Here is a 17,279-nt window from a genome sequence, read left to right on the forward strand (position 1 = left end):
AACCTGCTCAGTAATGCAAAATTGGCAAGGCAATCAGGTGTATGTTTATAAAAATATAAGAAAAAACGCATTAGAAGCTGAAACTGTGCAGCCAAGCAGGCAGTAGGCAGAAGAAAAGGCTCAGCAGCAGAAAAGCTCCTGCTGACCAAGCCGACAAGGCCCGCCCAGGCTGGCAGCATCCCCCTGGCAAAGGAGGGAGGGACTGGCACAGACACAGGCAAAGCCTAAGCAAGTACAACATGGCCGCCTCCCAGGACCTGCACCACTGCCCTCTGGCTCTGCAAGCAGCCCGTAGCAAAATTTCATGTGTTATGTCCCAGGCTATGATTCTCTGCTAAGATTTAAGTAAAATGTCAGAATTTGAAAAACCTCTTTTCTAATAATGGCCACTGCTGCTATCTCTCTTCTATCCCTGATGTAGCTTTCCAAATTCAATTTAAGTAAAACAGTAACCTCTGAAGGGAGAGAGATTACAGAGGGCCCATGAATTAGTTAAAGAGTAATTAAAAGCTAGGCATGTAAAACCACACATTACTCTTTAAAGGGGAACTTTAAACCTAATTAAATGGTATTTGTTAAATTAAAAGGTAAAAATGCTGTGCCCTTTTCAGAAAGTGAAGAAAAGTTGTATGTAAGTGTAGTGAAAACTTATGCATGAATGACTGTCTTAACCCACTGATTACAGATAGTCTTTGATTTGTGCTTGCTAAAAGAGTCCTAAACTGAGTTCCCCAGCTATGAAGTCACTGTTTTCAAGACTGTTTGCCTGATTAAACTCCATAAACTTGGTCACGTCCCACAGGCCTTCAGCTCCCTGCAGAAAAGAACATGAGTTAAAACTAAGGAAATCAGAATAAATTATGAATAAGTTGATGGTAGTGTATCAACAATGGTTTATAAACTGTAAAACCCATACAAAACTAGTATAAGATGTTAATAGGGAAAACGGGTCAGGGTATATGGAACTTGTCTACCTTTTTTGAATTTTTTAAATATAAGTCTATAAATGTTCTAAAATAAAGTGTATTAGTCTTTTAAATAGCTAATTTAGGCCGGGCTTGGTGGCTCACTCCTGTAATCCCAGCACTTTGGGAGGCCAAGGTAGGCAGATCACGAGGTCTGGAGTTCAAGACCAGCCTGGCCAACTTAGTGAAATCCTGTCTCTACTAAAAATACAAAACTTAGCCGGGCATGGTGGCACGTGCCTGTAGTCCCAGCTACTCGGGAGGCTGAGGCAGAATTGCTTGAACCCAGGAGGTGGAGGTTGCAGTGAGCCGAGATCGCACCACTGCACTCCAGCTTGGGTATCGGAGTGAGACTTTGTCTCAAAAATAAAATAAAGTAATTTATAAAATTCGATGAATATTGATTGGAAACACAGATGAAACAAATTTTCTAGGAAATGTACTCTACCAACTTTGACAGTAGTAGAGATAGAAAATCTAAACAGAATGTAAGATGAAACATATAAGATGATTTAACAGAGAAATTGTACCAATCTTTCAGGCAGGAGAATCACCTGAGGTCAAGAGTTTGAGACCAGCCTGTCCAACATGGTGAAACCCTGTCGCTACTAAAAATACAAAAATTAGCCCCGTGGTGCAAGCCTGTAGCCCCAGCTACTCGGAGGCTGAGGCTGGAGAATCACTTGAACTGGGGAGGCGGAGGCTACAGTGAGCTGAAACTGTGTCACTGCACTCCAGCCTGGGTGACAGAGCAAGACTCTGTCTCAAAAACACACACACACACACACACACACACACACACACAAACAAACTATGTAATTTACTTCTGTTTTTTAAAGTTATTGCTTTTTTAAAAAGCAACAGTTGGGCCGGGCACAGTGGCTCACCCCTGTAATCCCAGCACTTTGGGAGGCCAAGGGGGGCGTGGATCACGAGGTCAGGAGATCGGGACCATCCTGGATAACACGGTGAAATCCCATCTCTACTAAAAATACAAAAAATTAGGCGGGTGTGGTGGTGGGTGCCTGTGGTCCCAGCTACTCAGGAGGCTGAGGCAGGAGAATGGCGTGAACCCGGGAGGCGGAGCTTGCAGTGAGCCTGGGTGACACAGCGAGACTCCGTCTCAAAAAAAAAAAAAAAACAGTTGGTGGCCTAACATCCCTCCGGGGACAGGACCCATCGCCAAACGGTATGGTGGCATGTGCCTGTAGCGATTTTAACACACAGGGAAGCGACCGCCAGACTCTCACGGAGATGCCCCGGTCGTTCTGCCTTGGGCCAGGTAAACACGGATTCCCAGGGTTGGCCTTAACCCTCCAACGCTCTTGGCGTTGTCTCTCGGAAACTGTCTAGAGATGAGCATTCTAGAGATGACTCAGTGGACTAGGAAAGGCAGACCCACCTCAATTTGGGTGGGCACAATCTAATCAGCTGCCAGCACAGTCAGAATAAAAGCAGGCAGAAGAACGTGAAAAGACTAGACGGGCTTAACCTCCCAGTCTACATCTTTCTCCCGTGCTGGAGATCAGAGATGATGATGGAAAGGCAGAAGATTTCTATTCTGTTCTGTGGGTCGTCAGCATGCAATTGCACATGCTACCCAGGCAGGGCTTTGCATTTCACATTTTAACTTGCATCGCCTTCACAGAGAATTCCAGGCCTTTTAAATTAAATTGTTAAAATTAGTTTTTATTTACTTATTTATTTTAGGACAGAGTCTACACTACGCCCAGGCTGGAGTGCAGTGGCCGTGATAGCTCAGTGTAGACTCGAACTCCTGGGCTGAAGCGATCCTCCAGCTTCAGCTTCTCCAGTCGCTGGGACTACAGGTGCCTGCCACCACGGCCGGCTTAAAATTCATTTTAATAGCAGGAAATTTCCTGGATCTAATCCTCAACTGACGTTGCTTTGCTCCGGCAGGATCCCAGTTTGCAGACGGCTGAGCTGCTCCAGCCTCACTGCCAGCAAAACCCGGAAAACAGAGGCACTGGAGGCGTGGCCTAGGGAGGCGTGGCCCAGGGAAAGCCCTGCCCCTCCCGCCCCGCCCCGCCCCTCCCCGCCCCGTCCTGCACTCTCCGCTGCGCGCGCAGTTTCTTGCAGACCCGGAAGCGGATCGCGTGGGTAGAAGGTCACACCGCAGCGCGTCAGTTTCCCTTTGTTTAGATTCAATCTGGGCTTCCCAGCTCCCCCGCGCTTCTGTACCCGGGATCTGAGAGTCAACACAGATCTTGAAATCCCCGCACCGCTCCCTCCACCCCGTGTAAATTCAGGCGTCTCCGTGAGAGTCCGGCGGTCGCTTCCCTGTGTGTTAAAATCGCTCGGCGACGGGTCCTGTCCCCGGTCGTTCTGCCTTGGGCCAGGTAAACACGGATTTTCGAGACTCCTCTCCGCTTAAAACTCTTTACTGACCCAACGTCCTGCCCCGCGCTTTTAAAAGTCCTCACCGCAAGGTGGATTCCCGCCCGGGGAGCCTCCCAACCTCGCCCCCGGCCCATGGAGCGCAGCGCCGCAGCCCCAGTCCCGGCGGGGGAGGCCGCGTCCTTGCTGGGTCCTGGGATCCCTGAGACCCCACGCTTCTAATAATTCAGCCCCACCCTTTTCCTCCTTGATCCGGGTCTTCCTACTCCGCAGGCCTCCCCTTCCCAGGCATCGCTACTCCTGACCCCCGGGTGTGGGGACGTGACTTCTGTCTTAGGACATTCAGGATTCTTCGTCCCAAATTCCATCCCACTAAAAATGTGCTCTTGGCGGAGGTGGGCACCTTATCGTACTCCCCTGCCTATGGATGTGTGGGGAAAGATGGTGAAAGAGTGGCAGGAAATAGGAAAATTTTGAAAAAGAAGCATGAGGGAGATCCATAAGCAGACGGCAGAGAGTAGCCGAGAGATTCACAGAGACAGTGAATGAAGCCGAGAATGTAGCAGGGGGAGAAAAGTAACTGGAGAAATACAGAGAAAAGCTGGGTCTCCAGAGAGATGAAGGACAGCAAGGTTGGGAGAGGGGCAGAAAGGGGGAGGCTCCTCGGACGTAGAGTGGGGGAGAGGAGAAGCGATTTGGAGCTAGGGCAGACAGAGCAGCATGGTGCTGGGACAGCAAGAGGGGGCAGCTGATGACAAGGAGATTAGAGGGAGAACCACAGCATGGGGAGGCCTGGTATCGGGGGGGGGGCCAGAGAATGGGGACAAGAGAGTGTAGCAGGGAACAGGAAATTTAACAGGGAGAACAGAGAGGAAGCAGAGATAGGGAGGGCAAGAAACAGGCAGAATGGAAATTGGGGATAATCAAAAATTGGACACAAAGAGGAACAAGGGGTAAAACAAATTGCCAGAATGGAGCAGAACAAATGGAAGAGAAGGAATAGAGGGAAGAGGGGGAGAAACAACAGGAGAGGAGAGGGGCAGAAAAATAAGCCAATTCTTACGGGAAAAATGAAGTGGAAAAAAAGCAGGAGAAAGAAGGTGAGAATGAGAGAGATGTACAGAACGAGGGAGGGAAACATACTAATGACAAAAGAGGGGGACCCTGAGTGCAGATGAGCGATCAGTTGATTGAATATTATGATTAAATTGTGATATACTGATTTCTCTAATTGTAATCTAATAAGTATAAAATTTATTTCAAAAGTACAGATGAAGGTGAGGCTTGCAAAGTTCCTGCCTATAAGGGAAGTGCATTTTATAATTCTTGACATCACAAGTTAGCTTCCATTCACAATCCCTATTCAGCCAGAGGGCAGTGACTTGCCTCATTCGGGTGTGGGTGAGTGGATAAGACAGGAGGAAAAACCAAAGCGTTTTTCCTACGCTTACAATCAACACAGTAGTGAACACCCAACACAGAATGCCACATCTCTGGTCACCAAAATGTGTGGGGATTACTTCCCACCCACAAGCAGTTCATCAGACACCACCTGGGTTTTCTGTAATTTAACTCAATTTCACACTAACACTATCTATGTGGAGTTAGCATCAGATTCTACAGGTTGAGAGCTCAGTTCCACAGGCATGCTCCCACTTCAGGTGCCACTTGCAAGTCCTGGGTTGGAACTTGAACCTTGTGACCAACCAACTATGAACTGGGGGTTCCCGTGACCCTTTCCTCACATTTTGTGAATTTGCTAGAGTGGTTCACAGAACTCAGGGAAACTTTTTGCTTAGTGTCACCCATTTGTTACAAACAATATTACAAAGGATACAGATGAACAGCCAGATGGAAGAGCCTTCCTAGCAAACTAATCAAAATGAGGGGCTTTTGGACCAGGCGCAGTGGCTCTTGCTTCTAATCCCAGCACTTTGGGAAGCGAAGGTGGGCAGATCCACTTAAGGTCAGGAGTTCAAGACCAGCATGGCCAACAAGGTGAAACCCTGTCTCTACTGAAAATACACAAATTAGCTGCGCATGGTGGCGTGTGCCTGTAATCCCAGCTGCTTGGCTGAGACACAAGAATCTCTTGGTCCCAAGAGGTGGAGGTTGCAGTGGGCCAAGATCGCACCACTGCACTCCAGCCTGGGCAACAGCGAGACTCTGTCTCAAAAAAAAAGGAGGGGCTCTTAGTAAACATGGTTTTTTTTCTTTGAGACGGAGTTTCGGTCTTGTTGCCCTGGCTGGTGTGCACTGGCGCGATATTGGCTCACCACTGAAGGGGTGGCCTGCCCCTCCACACCTGTGCGTGTTTCTCGTCAGGTGGAATGAAACACTCAGAAAAGAAAGAGACACAGAGCAAAGTACAGAGAAAGAAAAGTGGGCCCAGGGGACCTGCGCTCAGCATACGGAGGACCCATGTCGGCACTGGTCTCTGAGTTCCCTCAGTATTTATTGATCATTATCTCTACCATCTCGGAGAGGGGGATGTGGCAGGACAAAGGTAATAGTGGGGAGAGGGTCAGCAGGAAAACATACGAACCAAGATCTCTGTCATAAATAAGGAAACGTGCTGTGCCTTGATGTGCATGTACACAAACATCTTGGTGCAGTAAAGAGCAGTATTGCTGCCAGCGTGTCTCACCTCCAGCCCTAAGGCGGTTTTCTCCTCTCTCAGTAAATAGAACATACAATCGGGTTTTACACCTAGACATTCTATTGCCCAAGGACAAGCAGGAGACAGATGCCTTCCTCTTATCTCAACTGCAAAGAGGCCTTCCTCTTTCACTAATCCTCAGCACAGACCCTTTATGGGTTCCAGGCTGGGGGACGGTCAGGTCTTTCCCTTCCCATGAGGCCATATCTCAGGCTATCACATGGGGAGAAACCTTGGACAATACCTGGTTTTCCTAGGCAGAGGTCCCTGCGGCCTTCCACAGTGTATTGTGTCCCTGGGTACGCGAGACTGGAGAATGGTGATGACTTTTACCAAGCATACTGCCTGCAAGCACTTTTTAACAAAGCACATCCTGCACAGCCCTAAATCCATTAAACCTTGAGTCAACACAGCACGTGTTTCTGCGGGCACAGGGTTGGGGCTAGGGTTACAGATTCACAGCATCTCAAGGCAGACTGATTTTTCTTAGTACAGAACAAAATGGAGTCTCTTATGTCTACTTCTTTCTACATAGACACAGTAACAGTCTGATTTCTCTTTCTTATCCCCACACACCACAACCATTGCCTCCCGGGTTCAAGCGATTCTCTTGCCTCAGCCTCTCCAGTAGCTGGGATTACAGGTGCCTGCCACCATGCTTGGCTAATCTTCTATTTTTAATAGAGATGGGGTTTCTCCATGTTGGTCAGGCTGGTCTTGAACTCCCGACCTCAGGTGATCCACCCGCCTTGGCCTCCCAAAGTGCTGGGATTACAGGCGTGAGCCACCACGCCTGGCTGGAAACCATGCTTTTTATCTGCATCTCAACTGAGGGGCAGCCTTGTGGGACTGCACCTTTAACCTGTGGAATCTGTGCCTATCTCCAAGTAGACAGTAGCAAAATTGAGTTAACCTGTGGGACACACAGCTGCGAGCGTGCCACAGAACTGGTCAGCACGGGCCAGACGCGGTGGCTCACGCCCGTAATCCTAACACTTTGGGAGGCTGACTCAGGCAGATCACTTGAGGTCAGGAGTTCGAGACTAGCCTGGCCAACGTGGTGAAAAATAAAAAATTAGCTGGGCGTAGTGGCTTGTGCCTGTAATCCCAGCTACTCAGGAGGCTGAGGCAGGGGAATTGCTTGAACCCCGGCGGCGGAGGTTGCGGTGAGCTGAGACCGCGCCACTGCACTCCAGCCTGGGCGACAGTGAAACTCCGTCTCAAACATGGGGGAAAACACACATTTTGGTGATGGGCGGCATAGTTTTCTGTGCTGAATATGAGTGTAGTAAAAACAGTTATCTTTTTTCCTTACCTCAAACAGTAAAGGGAAGAGACTTGGCCCACCAGTCTCAGGGCCTGTGATGTCTGCTCAATGGTGATGGAATGATCTGTCCCTGCTCCTGGCTGCTGCTGATCCTGAGACTGTGCACCATGTGCCAGCCCCACTTACAGTCTCAGAATGGAATGACATCCCTCCTCTATGGTGTCGTTAATTTTTTTGTCTAGGAAATTATTATTATTATTATTATTATTATTATTATTATTATTATTATTTGAGACGGAGTCTCGCTGTGTCACCCAGGTTGGAATGTGATGGCGCAATCTCCACTCACTACAACCCCTGCCTCCCGGGTTCAAGCGATTCTCCTGCCTCAGCCTCTCAAGTGGCTGGGACTACAGGCACACGCCACCACGCCTGGCTAATTTGTGTATTTTTAGTAGAGACGGGGTTTCACCATGTTGGCCAGGCTGGTCTCGAACTCCTGACCTCAGGTGATCTGCCCGCCTTGGCCTCCCAAAATGCTGGGATTACAGGCGGGAGCCACTGCTCCTGGCCTAGGAAATTATTTTGGTCAGCATACTGAAATGGAGGTGTTGTCCATTAAAACACACACACACTCAACCTACTCACTCACTAAAGCCTTTATTTTCTTTCCACTCTTCAATCTTTGAAACAAAAAATACTGTATTTACTACATTTCTCCCTGCAGTAAGTACCCCTCTTGCATGCTCTATTTAAGATCACAGTACCCTAAAATCTTGTTTATATTCTCTCTTCAATTCTTGCCCCTAGTTCTTGGTTGACTCCATCCAATCAAGTTATCGCATCCACCCATTCCATTGCTCCTGCGACCTGTTTCTAAATTTATTTTTATTTTTAAAAAATTTTATTTTTTATTTTTATTTTTTTTGAGACAAAGTCTCGCTTTGTCATCAGGCTGGAGTGCAGTGGCACGATCTCGGCTCACTGCAACCTCTGCCTCCCGGATTCAAGCGATTCTCCTGCCTCAGCCTCCTGAGTAGCTGGGAGTACAAGCGCACGCCACCATGCCTGGCTAATTTTTGTATTTTTAGTAGAGACGGAGTTTCACCATGTTGGCCAAGATTGTCTCGATCTCTTGACCTTGTAATCTGCCCGCCTCGGCCTCCCAAAGTGCTGGGTTTATAGGCATGAGCCACCGTGCATGGCCCCTAAATGTATTTTTAATTAATTATTTTTTTAAGGGACGGGGCCTCACTCTGTTGCACAGGCTGGAGTGCAGTGAGGCAATCATAGCTCACTGTAACCTCGAGCTCCTAGGCTCAAATGATCCTCCTGCCTCAGTCTCCCAAGTAGCTAGGACTACAGGCATGCACCACTATGCCTGGCTAATATTTTTATTTATTATTTATTTATTTTTGGGACAGGGTCTTGCTCCCAGTCTCCCAGGCTGGAGTGCAGTGGCATAATCACAGCTCACTGCAACCTCGACGTCCTGGGCTCAAACATTTCTCCCACCTCAGCCTCCTGAATAGCTGGTACTACAGGCCCATGCCAGTATGCCACTAATATTTTGGTTTTTTATAGAGCTGGGGTCTTGCTATGTTGCCTAGGCTGGTCTCAATTTCCTGGGCTCAAGCGATTCTCCCATCTCAGCCACCTGATAGCCGGGACTACAGGTTCGTGCCACTGTGCCATGCTAATATTTTGATTTTTTGTAGAGTTGGGGTCTTGCTGTGTTCTCCAGACTGGTCTTAAAACTCCTGGGCTCAAGTGATTTTCCCACCTCAGCCTCCCAAAATGTACCCAGATGGAGGCATCATTCATTAAAACACATTCCTACATAAAATAAAGGTTTTATTTTCCTTCTACTCTTCTATCTTTAAAGCAAAAAATATTATATTAACTACATTTCTTCCTCTAGGAAGTACCCCTCTTCTGTGCTCCCAAATCTCTGGAATTACAGGGATGAGCCCCTGCACCAGGCTTAATAGTTTTTAAATTTTTGTCCTCATCTTTCTTTCCCTGTCAGCAGCAATTTGCACAGCCGATCACTCCCTCTTCTTTTTTCGTGGCTTTGAAGAGATTCTTCATAATTTAAAAAATCTGTTTAACTTTTTTTTTTTTTTTGAGACGGAGTCTTACCCTGTCACCCGGGCTGGAGTGTAGTGGCGCAATCTCGGCTCATTGGAACCTCCGCCTCCCGGGTTCAAGTGATTCTCCCACCTCAGCCTCCTGAGTAGTCCCGAGCTGGGACTACAGGCACGTGCCACCACACCTGGCTAATTTTTGTATTTTTAGTAGAGATGGGGTTTCACTGTGTTGGCCAGGCTGGTCTTGAACTCCTGACCTCGTTATCCATCCACCTTGGCCTCCCAAAGTGCTGAGATTACAGGCGTGAGCCACCGCACCTGGCCCTGTTTAACATTTTTGTCATCACCTTCATGTCTCCTGAACTGTCTTCTGTGAATATGGGAGTGTCCCACAACTTAGTCCTTAAACCTGTTCTCTCTGCCCACACCCTCTACCTTTCCTTATGATCTCGTCTTACGGCTTCAAACACCACCTGCCTGTCTCCATTTTCCCTCTCCACCCACCCCTCTCTCCGGAATTCCAGAATCCTGTGTCCACTCGTGTTCTGGACATCTCTGCTGGGGCATCCACAGGCATCTCCACCTTCATATGTCCAAAAGAGACCCTGAACTCCCCAAACGCGTATCCCCAGCAGTCCTGCACATATCAGATGAGGGACACCCTGTACTTTCTGGGAATTAAGTAAACCTGTCAAATGTATTTAAAATGTAGGAGATATTTTCTTATTTGTGTTTTCATTTATAATACAAAGAATAAATCACGTTTACTTACATGCCTGTAATCCCAGCTACTTGGGCTAAGGCAGGAGAATCGCTTGAACCCAGGGGGCAGAGGTTGCAGTTAGCCAAAGATCACGCCCTGCACTCCAGCCTGTGCGACAGAGTGAGACCCTGTCTCACAAACCCACACACAAAATTATCGAGCTTTGGTGGCAGGCACCTGTAATCCCAGCTACTCCAGGAGGCTGAGGCAGGAGAATTGCTTGAACCTGAGAGGCAGAGGTTGCAGCGAGCCGGTATCATGCCATTGCACTTCAGCTTGGGTGACAGAGTGAGACTGTCTCAAAAGAAAAAAAAAAAAATGTATTTGCTCAGTTAGGATGGAAATAGGCCTGTATGGAAAGTACAGTTAATGTTTGAGTTGTACCTTGATGCAAGCAGTTTCTTGGGAGAAATGGCATCCAGCCCAGTGGAGACCGGCAAGAACAGGTCATGTCCATACATTCCCGCTAGAGGGCAGTGCTGGTGTTCGAGGCTTCGGAGGTCACCTTGAAGGCTAACGGTGTGATCATTGGAGAACAGCTGGCGTACAGCCATGTCTCAGTATAGGCTACAGGTCTTCAGAGAGGCCCCTGACAGCAGAGTGTGTCGCAGCCTCTGGTCTCACAGTGCCTTTTAACCTCTTGAATTTCTGTGTATTTTGAATTCCAGTAGTCGAGGTCAGAATCTCATATATGGGATCTGAGAAGGTGCCATATAACATTCTCCAGCGGAGCGGGGAATCCAACCACATTCTCTGGGGTGGGAGGGAAGTTTACTCCATTCCTCATTTATGGGGGCTGCTAAGGGGTGATGCATCACTCGTGAAGGAAGGAGGAACACACTCCAAGTTCTTATCACAGCACACAAGTCATTCATGTAGCAAACTATGTAAGTGGAATCATTTGAAACCTACATAACAGGGGGCCCAGGTTTCTCCTGCCTCAGAGACTTCATCTGGGCTGCTCCTCTGCCTGGAACTCTCTGGCTCCTCAGCTGCAGGTGACAAACACCCTTCCTTCCCCAGGCCTTTGTTCTGGTAGTACCTTCTTAGGATTCTGTGACTCCCCCATAGCCCCCGATTTAACACTCCAGCCTGATCCCACCCCAACTCTCCTCCATTTTGAAGCTCTTTGTGTTTCTTTCTTTCCCTTTTCCTGCCACTGTCTGGATCCTGGTGACAGCAAGGACCCAAGGGGAGAGACGAGCCAGAAGGTGGGGACTGTGCTGGCTCAACCCCTCTGAGTGGAGCTCAGCCCTAGTCTCACATTTGAGAGCTGAGGCATTTTGCAGAAACATCTCTTGTGCCTCCTTACAGAGATTCTGATTTCAATACTCAGGTGGAGGCCAGGCCTAATATTTAAAGCCGATACTACAGTAGTTGCTCCCTATCTGCTGGTCTGATTTCTGTGGTTCCAGATCCTCGAGTTTAACCGTGGTCTGAAAATATTACACAGAAAGTTCCAAAAATGAAGAATGCACAGCTTTTAAACTTCTCGCCATTCCGAGTAGTGTGCTGAAATCTAGCACTGTCCTACTCTCTTTTGTTTTTGAGGAGTCTCCATTGCCCAGGCTGGAACGCAGTGGTGCAATATCGGCACACTGCAACCTCTGCCTCCCAGGTTCAAGTGATTCTCATGCCTCAGCCTCCCAAGTAGCTGGGATTACAGGCATATACCACCACACCCCACTAATTTTTTGTATTTTTAGTAGAGACAGTTTCACCATGTTGCCCAGGCTGGTGTTGAACTCCTGAGCTCAGGCAATCCACCTACCTTGGCCTCCCAAAGTGCTAGGATTACAGGTGTGAGCCACTGTACCCGGCCAGTCCCACGCTATTTTGCCCAGGACTCGAATCATCTCCTTTTCTGGTATATCTAGGCAGTACAGTCATCCCTCAGTATCGGAGGGATTACTTCCACGACCCCTGAGGATACCAAAATCAGGTGATCTTCAAGTCCCTTATGTAAAGTTGCTTAGTACAGCCATACACTGCATAATGACATTTTGGTCAACAATCAAATCTGTGATGGTGGTTCCATAAGATTACACTGTTACACTGGAGATGAAAAGTTCCTGTTGCCTAGCTACATCAGAGCAGTCATGACGTCATAGTGCAGTGCATTCCTTGTGTCTGTGGTGATGCTGGGGGAAACAAACCTAGATCGTTGCCAGGCAGCTTTAACCTGGGTGTGGGTGAGGATGACACTGATGCTCCTAGAGGTGGTTCATGAGGAATGGACGAATAAGTGGTTGGAACTGATACGAGAACACATAGCTGAAGAAGAGGTGAGAGGATAGGAAAGTGAGGGAAAAGAAAAAAAATCCAGGAACTTTCACAGTGAAGGGTTTAGCAGAAACTTGTACAGACCTCAACAAGCTTCTTAAAAAGTTTGAAAACATGAACTCCAACACCAATAGGTGTTTATTTATTTTATTTTATTTTATTTTATTTTTATTTTTATTTTTATTTTTTTTTGGAGATGGAGTCTCGCTCTGTCGCCCAGGCTGGAGTGCAGTGGGGTGATCTCGACTCACTGCAAGCTCCGTCTCCCGGGTTCACACCATTCTCCCACCTCAGCCTCCCGAGTAGCTGGGACTACAGGCGCCCGCCACCACGCCTGGCTAATTTTTTGTATTTTTAGTAGAGACGGGGTTTCACCATGTTAGCCAGGATGGTCTCGATCTCCTGACCTCGTGATCCACCCGCCTTGACCTCCCAAAGTGCTGGGATTACATGCGTGAACCACTGTGGCCAGCTTATTTTATTTTTTGAGACAGAGTCTCACTCTGCCACCCAGGCTGGAATGTAGTAGTGTGATCTTGGCTCACTGCAACCTCCGCTTTCTGGGTTCAAGCGATTCTCCTGCCTCAGCCTCCTGAGTAGCTGGGATTACAGGTGCCTGCCACTACACCCGGCTAATGTTTGTATTTTGTTTTGTTTTTGTTTTTTTTTTTTTGAGATAGAGTCTCACTCTGTTGCCCAGGCTCGGCTCACTGCAACCTCTGCCTTCCGGGTTCCAACAATTCTCCTGCTTCAGCCTCCTGAGTAGCTGGGCTTACAGGCATGCGCCACCATGCCCAGCTAATTTTTGTATTTTTAGTAGAGACGGGGTTTCACCATGTTGGTCAGTCTGGTGTTGAACTCCTGACCTCGTGATCTGCCCGCCTCGGCCTCCCAATGTGCTAGGATTACAGGCGTGAGCCACGGGGCCCAGACTAATGTTTGTATTTTTACTAGAGGCAGGGTTTTGCCATTTTGGCCAGGTTAGTCTCGAACTCTTGGCCTGGTGTGATCCGCCTGCCTCAGCCTCCCAAAGTTCTGGGGTTACAGGCGTGAGCCACCGCACCCAACCCCAAAAGGTGTTTATTAATAGAAAGGAAAGTTTATGGTGCATTACCTGCTCACAAGAACATTTAGGAAGAAAAAATAAGCAAGTAAACCACCATAGATGTTTTTCTTCCTCTCTCGTTTCCTAATCAGCTGATTTATTTTTTTATTTTTTGAGACCGAGTCTCGCTCTGTCACCAGGCTGGAGTACAGTGGTGCGGTCTCGGCTCACTGGAACCTCCACCTCCAGGGTTCAAGCAATTCTCCTGCCTCGGCCTCCTGAGTAGCTGGGACTACAAGCCTGTGCCACCACTCCCAGCTAATTTTTGTATTTTTAGTAGAGATGGGGTTTCACCATGTTGGCCAGGATGGTCTTGATCTCTTGACCTCAAGATCTGCCCGCCGCGGCCTCCCAAAGTGCTGGGATTACTGGTGTGAGCTACTGCACCAGGCCCTCAGCTGACTTTCAGATTCACACCACAGACCTATTTCTGAAAGGAGTGCCTTCTCTCCTAGAAGAGCCTCGGGCAAGTTCTTCAAGAGGTATCCAGAAGAAGGCATTGTTATCCCAGATGACAGCTCCATACATGTTATTGCTCCTGAGGACCTTCCAGTGGGACAAGATGTGGCACTGGAAGACAGTGACATTGATGGTCCCCACCCTGTGTAGGCCTAGGCTAATGTATGTGTTTGTGTCCTGGTTGTTGACAAAAAAGTTTTAATGGGGAAAAAGATTTTAAATGGGAAAAAGCTTATAGAATAAAGACATGAAGACAAAATATTTTTGTACAGCTATATAACATGTGTTTTAAGCTAAATGTTATTGTAGAAGTCAAAAAGTTAAATTTAGAAGTTTATAAAGTCAAAAAGTTATAGTAAGCTAAGGTTAATTTGTTATTGAGAAAAAAATATTTTTTATGTTAGTGTAGCCTAAATATACAGTAAGTATGTATTTTTGAGACAGCCTCTCATACTGTCGCCCAGGCCGGAATGCAGTGGTGCGATTATGGCTCACTGCAGCCTCAACCTCTTAAGTTCAGGTGATCGTCCCACCACAGCCTCCTGGGTAGCTGGGACTACAGATGTGTTCCACCATGCCTTGACTTATTTCTTGTATTTTTTTTTGTAGACACAGGAGTCTTGCCATGTTGCCCAAACTGGTCTCGAAATTCTGGACTCAAGCAGTCTGCCTGCCTCGTTCTCCAAACGTGCTGGGATTACAGGCATGAGCCACCACGCCTGGCCGAGTATTCAGTATTTATAAAATCTACTGTAGTACACAGTTATGTCGTAGGCCATCACATTCGGTCACCACACACTCACTGACTCATCCAGAGCAATTTCTAGTCCTGCAAGCGCCATTCATGGTAAGTGCCCTAGACAGCTGTACCATTTTTTAAACATTTATATCATATTATTATTGTACCTTTTCTATGTCGAGACATGTTTTTATTTATAAGTACATACCATTGTGTCACAGTTGCCTGTAGTATTCAGTACATAACATGATGTACAGGTTTTTAGCAATAGGCTAGACCATATACCCTAGGTGTGTAGTAGACTATACCATCTTGGTTTATGTTAAGTGCAGTCTGTAATGAAATGGTCTGAAAATACATTTCTCAGAACAGGTCCCATTACTAAGCAGTGCATGACTGTATTTGCATATAAATTACACACGTCCTCCCATAGACTTTAAGTCATCTGTTGATTACTTATAATGGATTACTTATAATGGATTAATGAAATTTGTAAATGCTATATAGTTTTTATACTCTGTTGTTTTCTTGTATTATTTTCATTGTTTGTTACTTTTTGGTTTCTTTCCTTTTTTTTGCAATTATTTCAGTCTGTCGTTGGTTGAATCCCTGGATTTGGACCCTAGAAATACTGAGGGCCGAGTGTAGACTCTATCTGCCCATTAGTCAGTGAATAGTCTTCTTTTTGATCTGGTCCACTTTTGGGGTACCTCAGTCCTTTTGTTTAACCCTTATTTTACTTAACTGTATTCCCCAAGCACGTGAATATTGATGCTGGCAATTTGGATGTGCCAGTGAGAAGCTGTCACATGCATAATTTAAGTGGAGTAAATAGAGGTCAGTACTGTGTGAGGTTCCAGGCATCCACTGGGCATCTTGGAACATATCCTCATGGATACGGGGATTCCAGTGTGTTCTGTCTCTGGCACTGAGCACCAAGGCTCTGTGTCCTCCATTTCTGAGGGCTTACATGAGCCTGGGATCCATAGAGAGGGGAGGAGGGGCTGTGCTCTTCATGGAGTTTGGTCACAGCTGTGTCTCTTCCCTGAATGGGGCAGCTCCCCTAGCTCCAGCCTAGCTCCCTACTGCTGTAGCGTGTGTGCGGGCTTCTCCAGGAGGGGAGCGAGTCCTGAATAAAAGAGTAAAAATTTCACTCGTTCTTCCTGTAGGAATTTCTTGTCCCTGTATCAACTCTGGTGCAGTGGGCAACAGAGGACATCTTTCCCCAGGATTAAGTCTAACCTGTGTGTGTGGTTGTGGCATAGGGAGGGGAATGTGTTGATTCCGAGCAGTAATCAGTGTATTTTTGACATTTAGGATTGACTTATAAACAGTCATGCTATGTGATGAAGAAGCCCAGAAGAGGAAAGCAAAGGAGTCAGGGATGGCTCTTCCTCAGGTAAAGTGATATTCTCGGTGGATGGTTCTCTCTGTTTCTTTCTGAAATGCCTGAAGCATCCTGCCTGACACGTTTGCTCACACTCACCCATGCCTTCCCTCAGTCCCTCTCATCTCGCTTAGATTCCATCTCTCGTGACCCAGTGACATGAATGTGGGAAGAGGCTGCACTGGGCGTGGTCCTGGGAAGGGCTCACACCCAGACATGGATGGAGACGGGGTGAGGGTCCCGTGGTGTCAGTGGTGTTGGGCAGCAGGGATTGTTCAGGGGCCACATCTGGATGCACTGTCAGCTCTCTGTGGACCAGGATTAGAGAGGCTGCCAATGGAAGTCACGTATTTTTTTTTTTTTTTGAGACAGAGTCTTGCTGTGTCACCCAGGCTGGAGTGCAGTGGCACGATCTCAGCTCGCTGCAACCTCCGCCTCCCGGGTTCAAGCAATTCTGCCTCAGCCTCCTGAGTAGCTGAGATTACAGGTGCCTGCCACCACGCCCAGCTAATTTTTTGTATTTTTAGTAGAGACGGGGTTTCACCATGTTGGTCAGGCTGGTCTCGAACCCCTGACCTCGTGATCCACCTGCCTCGGCCTCCCAAAGTGCTGGGATTATAGGCGTGAGCCACCGTGCCTGGCCTGAAGTCACATATTAGTGCACACAAGTACCTGGTAAATTCTGGAAAAGGAGTTCAGGAAGGAGAAATCTTTTCTGTCTGATTTTTACTACATTTGAAGCTAAACACGTTTCCTACTTTCTAATGTCTGGCCTGGTTCAGAGAGGACATTCTCTCTTCTTTCTCAGCATGCCCCTCCCGTGGAGACTGGTGTTCCTGCAGGGAGTCTTGTACAGCATCTGTGTTAGGTGAAAAAAGCTGTAATTTTGCACAGAGATTGGAGCATAAATTTTTTGTCATTAAAGAGGTGGAAATTATATTCATTCTTGTTCCAGCAATTAGTTATTTTTTATGTTAAACATCAAATTATGTATATATTTGTTTTATAGGAAGACACCACACATGCAGCTTATGCCATCAAATACGAAGCCTCCCCTGCCCTGCCCTGTGCAGTTTCCCACCCTCCCTGCGTCTCACTGGCGACCCACTGCTGTCAGCTCTGTGTCAAGAGTGAGAGCATGTCCTGTAGAAATATATTTATACAGCATTGGCCGGGCGTGGTGGCTCACGCCTGTAATCCCAGC

The 17,279-nt window shown here is 47.4% G+C and overlaps 1 protein-coding gene across 4 annotated transcripts in view; it reads left to right on the forward strand.

The window, feature by feature from the left end:
- The first annotated feature begins 3,035 nt into the window (after nt 1-3,035).
- LOC101144471 (zinc finger protein 610) overlaps nt 3,036-17,279 on the forward strand; it is a 59,662-nt gene continuing 45,418 nt past the window's right edge. For 2 of the 4 annotated variants that reach the window (XM_063701590.1, XM_004061338.4), the window contains exons 1-3: nt 3,055-3,325; nt 14,559-14,796; nt 16,006-16,087. In XM_063701590.1, the coding sequence (XP_063557660.1) occupies nt 16,025-16,087 (63 nt within the window). In that variant the 5' untranslated portion in view covers nt 3,055-3,325; nt 14,559-14,796; nt 16,006-16,024. Of the gene's footprint in view, nt 3,326-10,111; nt 12,388-14,558; nt 14,797-16,005; nt 16,088-17,279 lie in introns of those variants that run through there. The other 2 variants (XM_004061337.4, XM_055370399.2) reach the window with 2 other exon arrangements.

This window comes from Gorilla gorilla, chromosome 20 (assembly GCF_029281585.2).
Source record: "Gorilla gorilla gorilla isolate KB3781 chromosome 20, NHGRI_mGorGor1-v2.1_pri, whole genome shotgun sequence".
NCBI classification, from domain to species: Eukaryota; Metazoa; Chordata; class Mammalia; order Primates; family Hominidae; genus Gorilla; species Gorilla gorilla.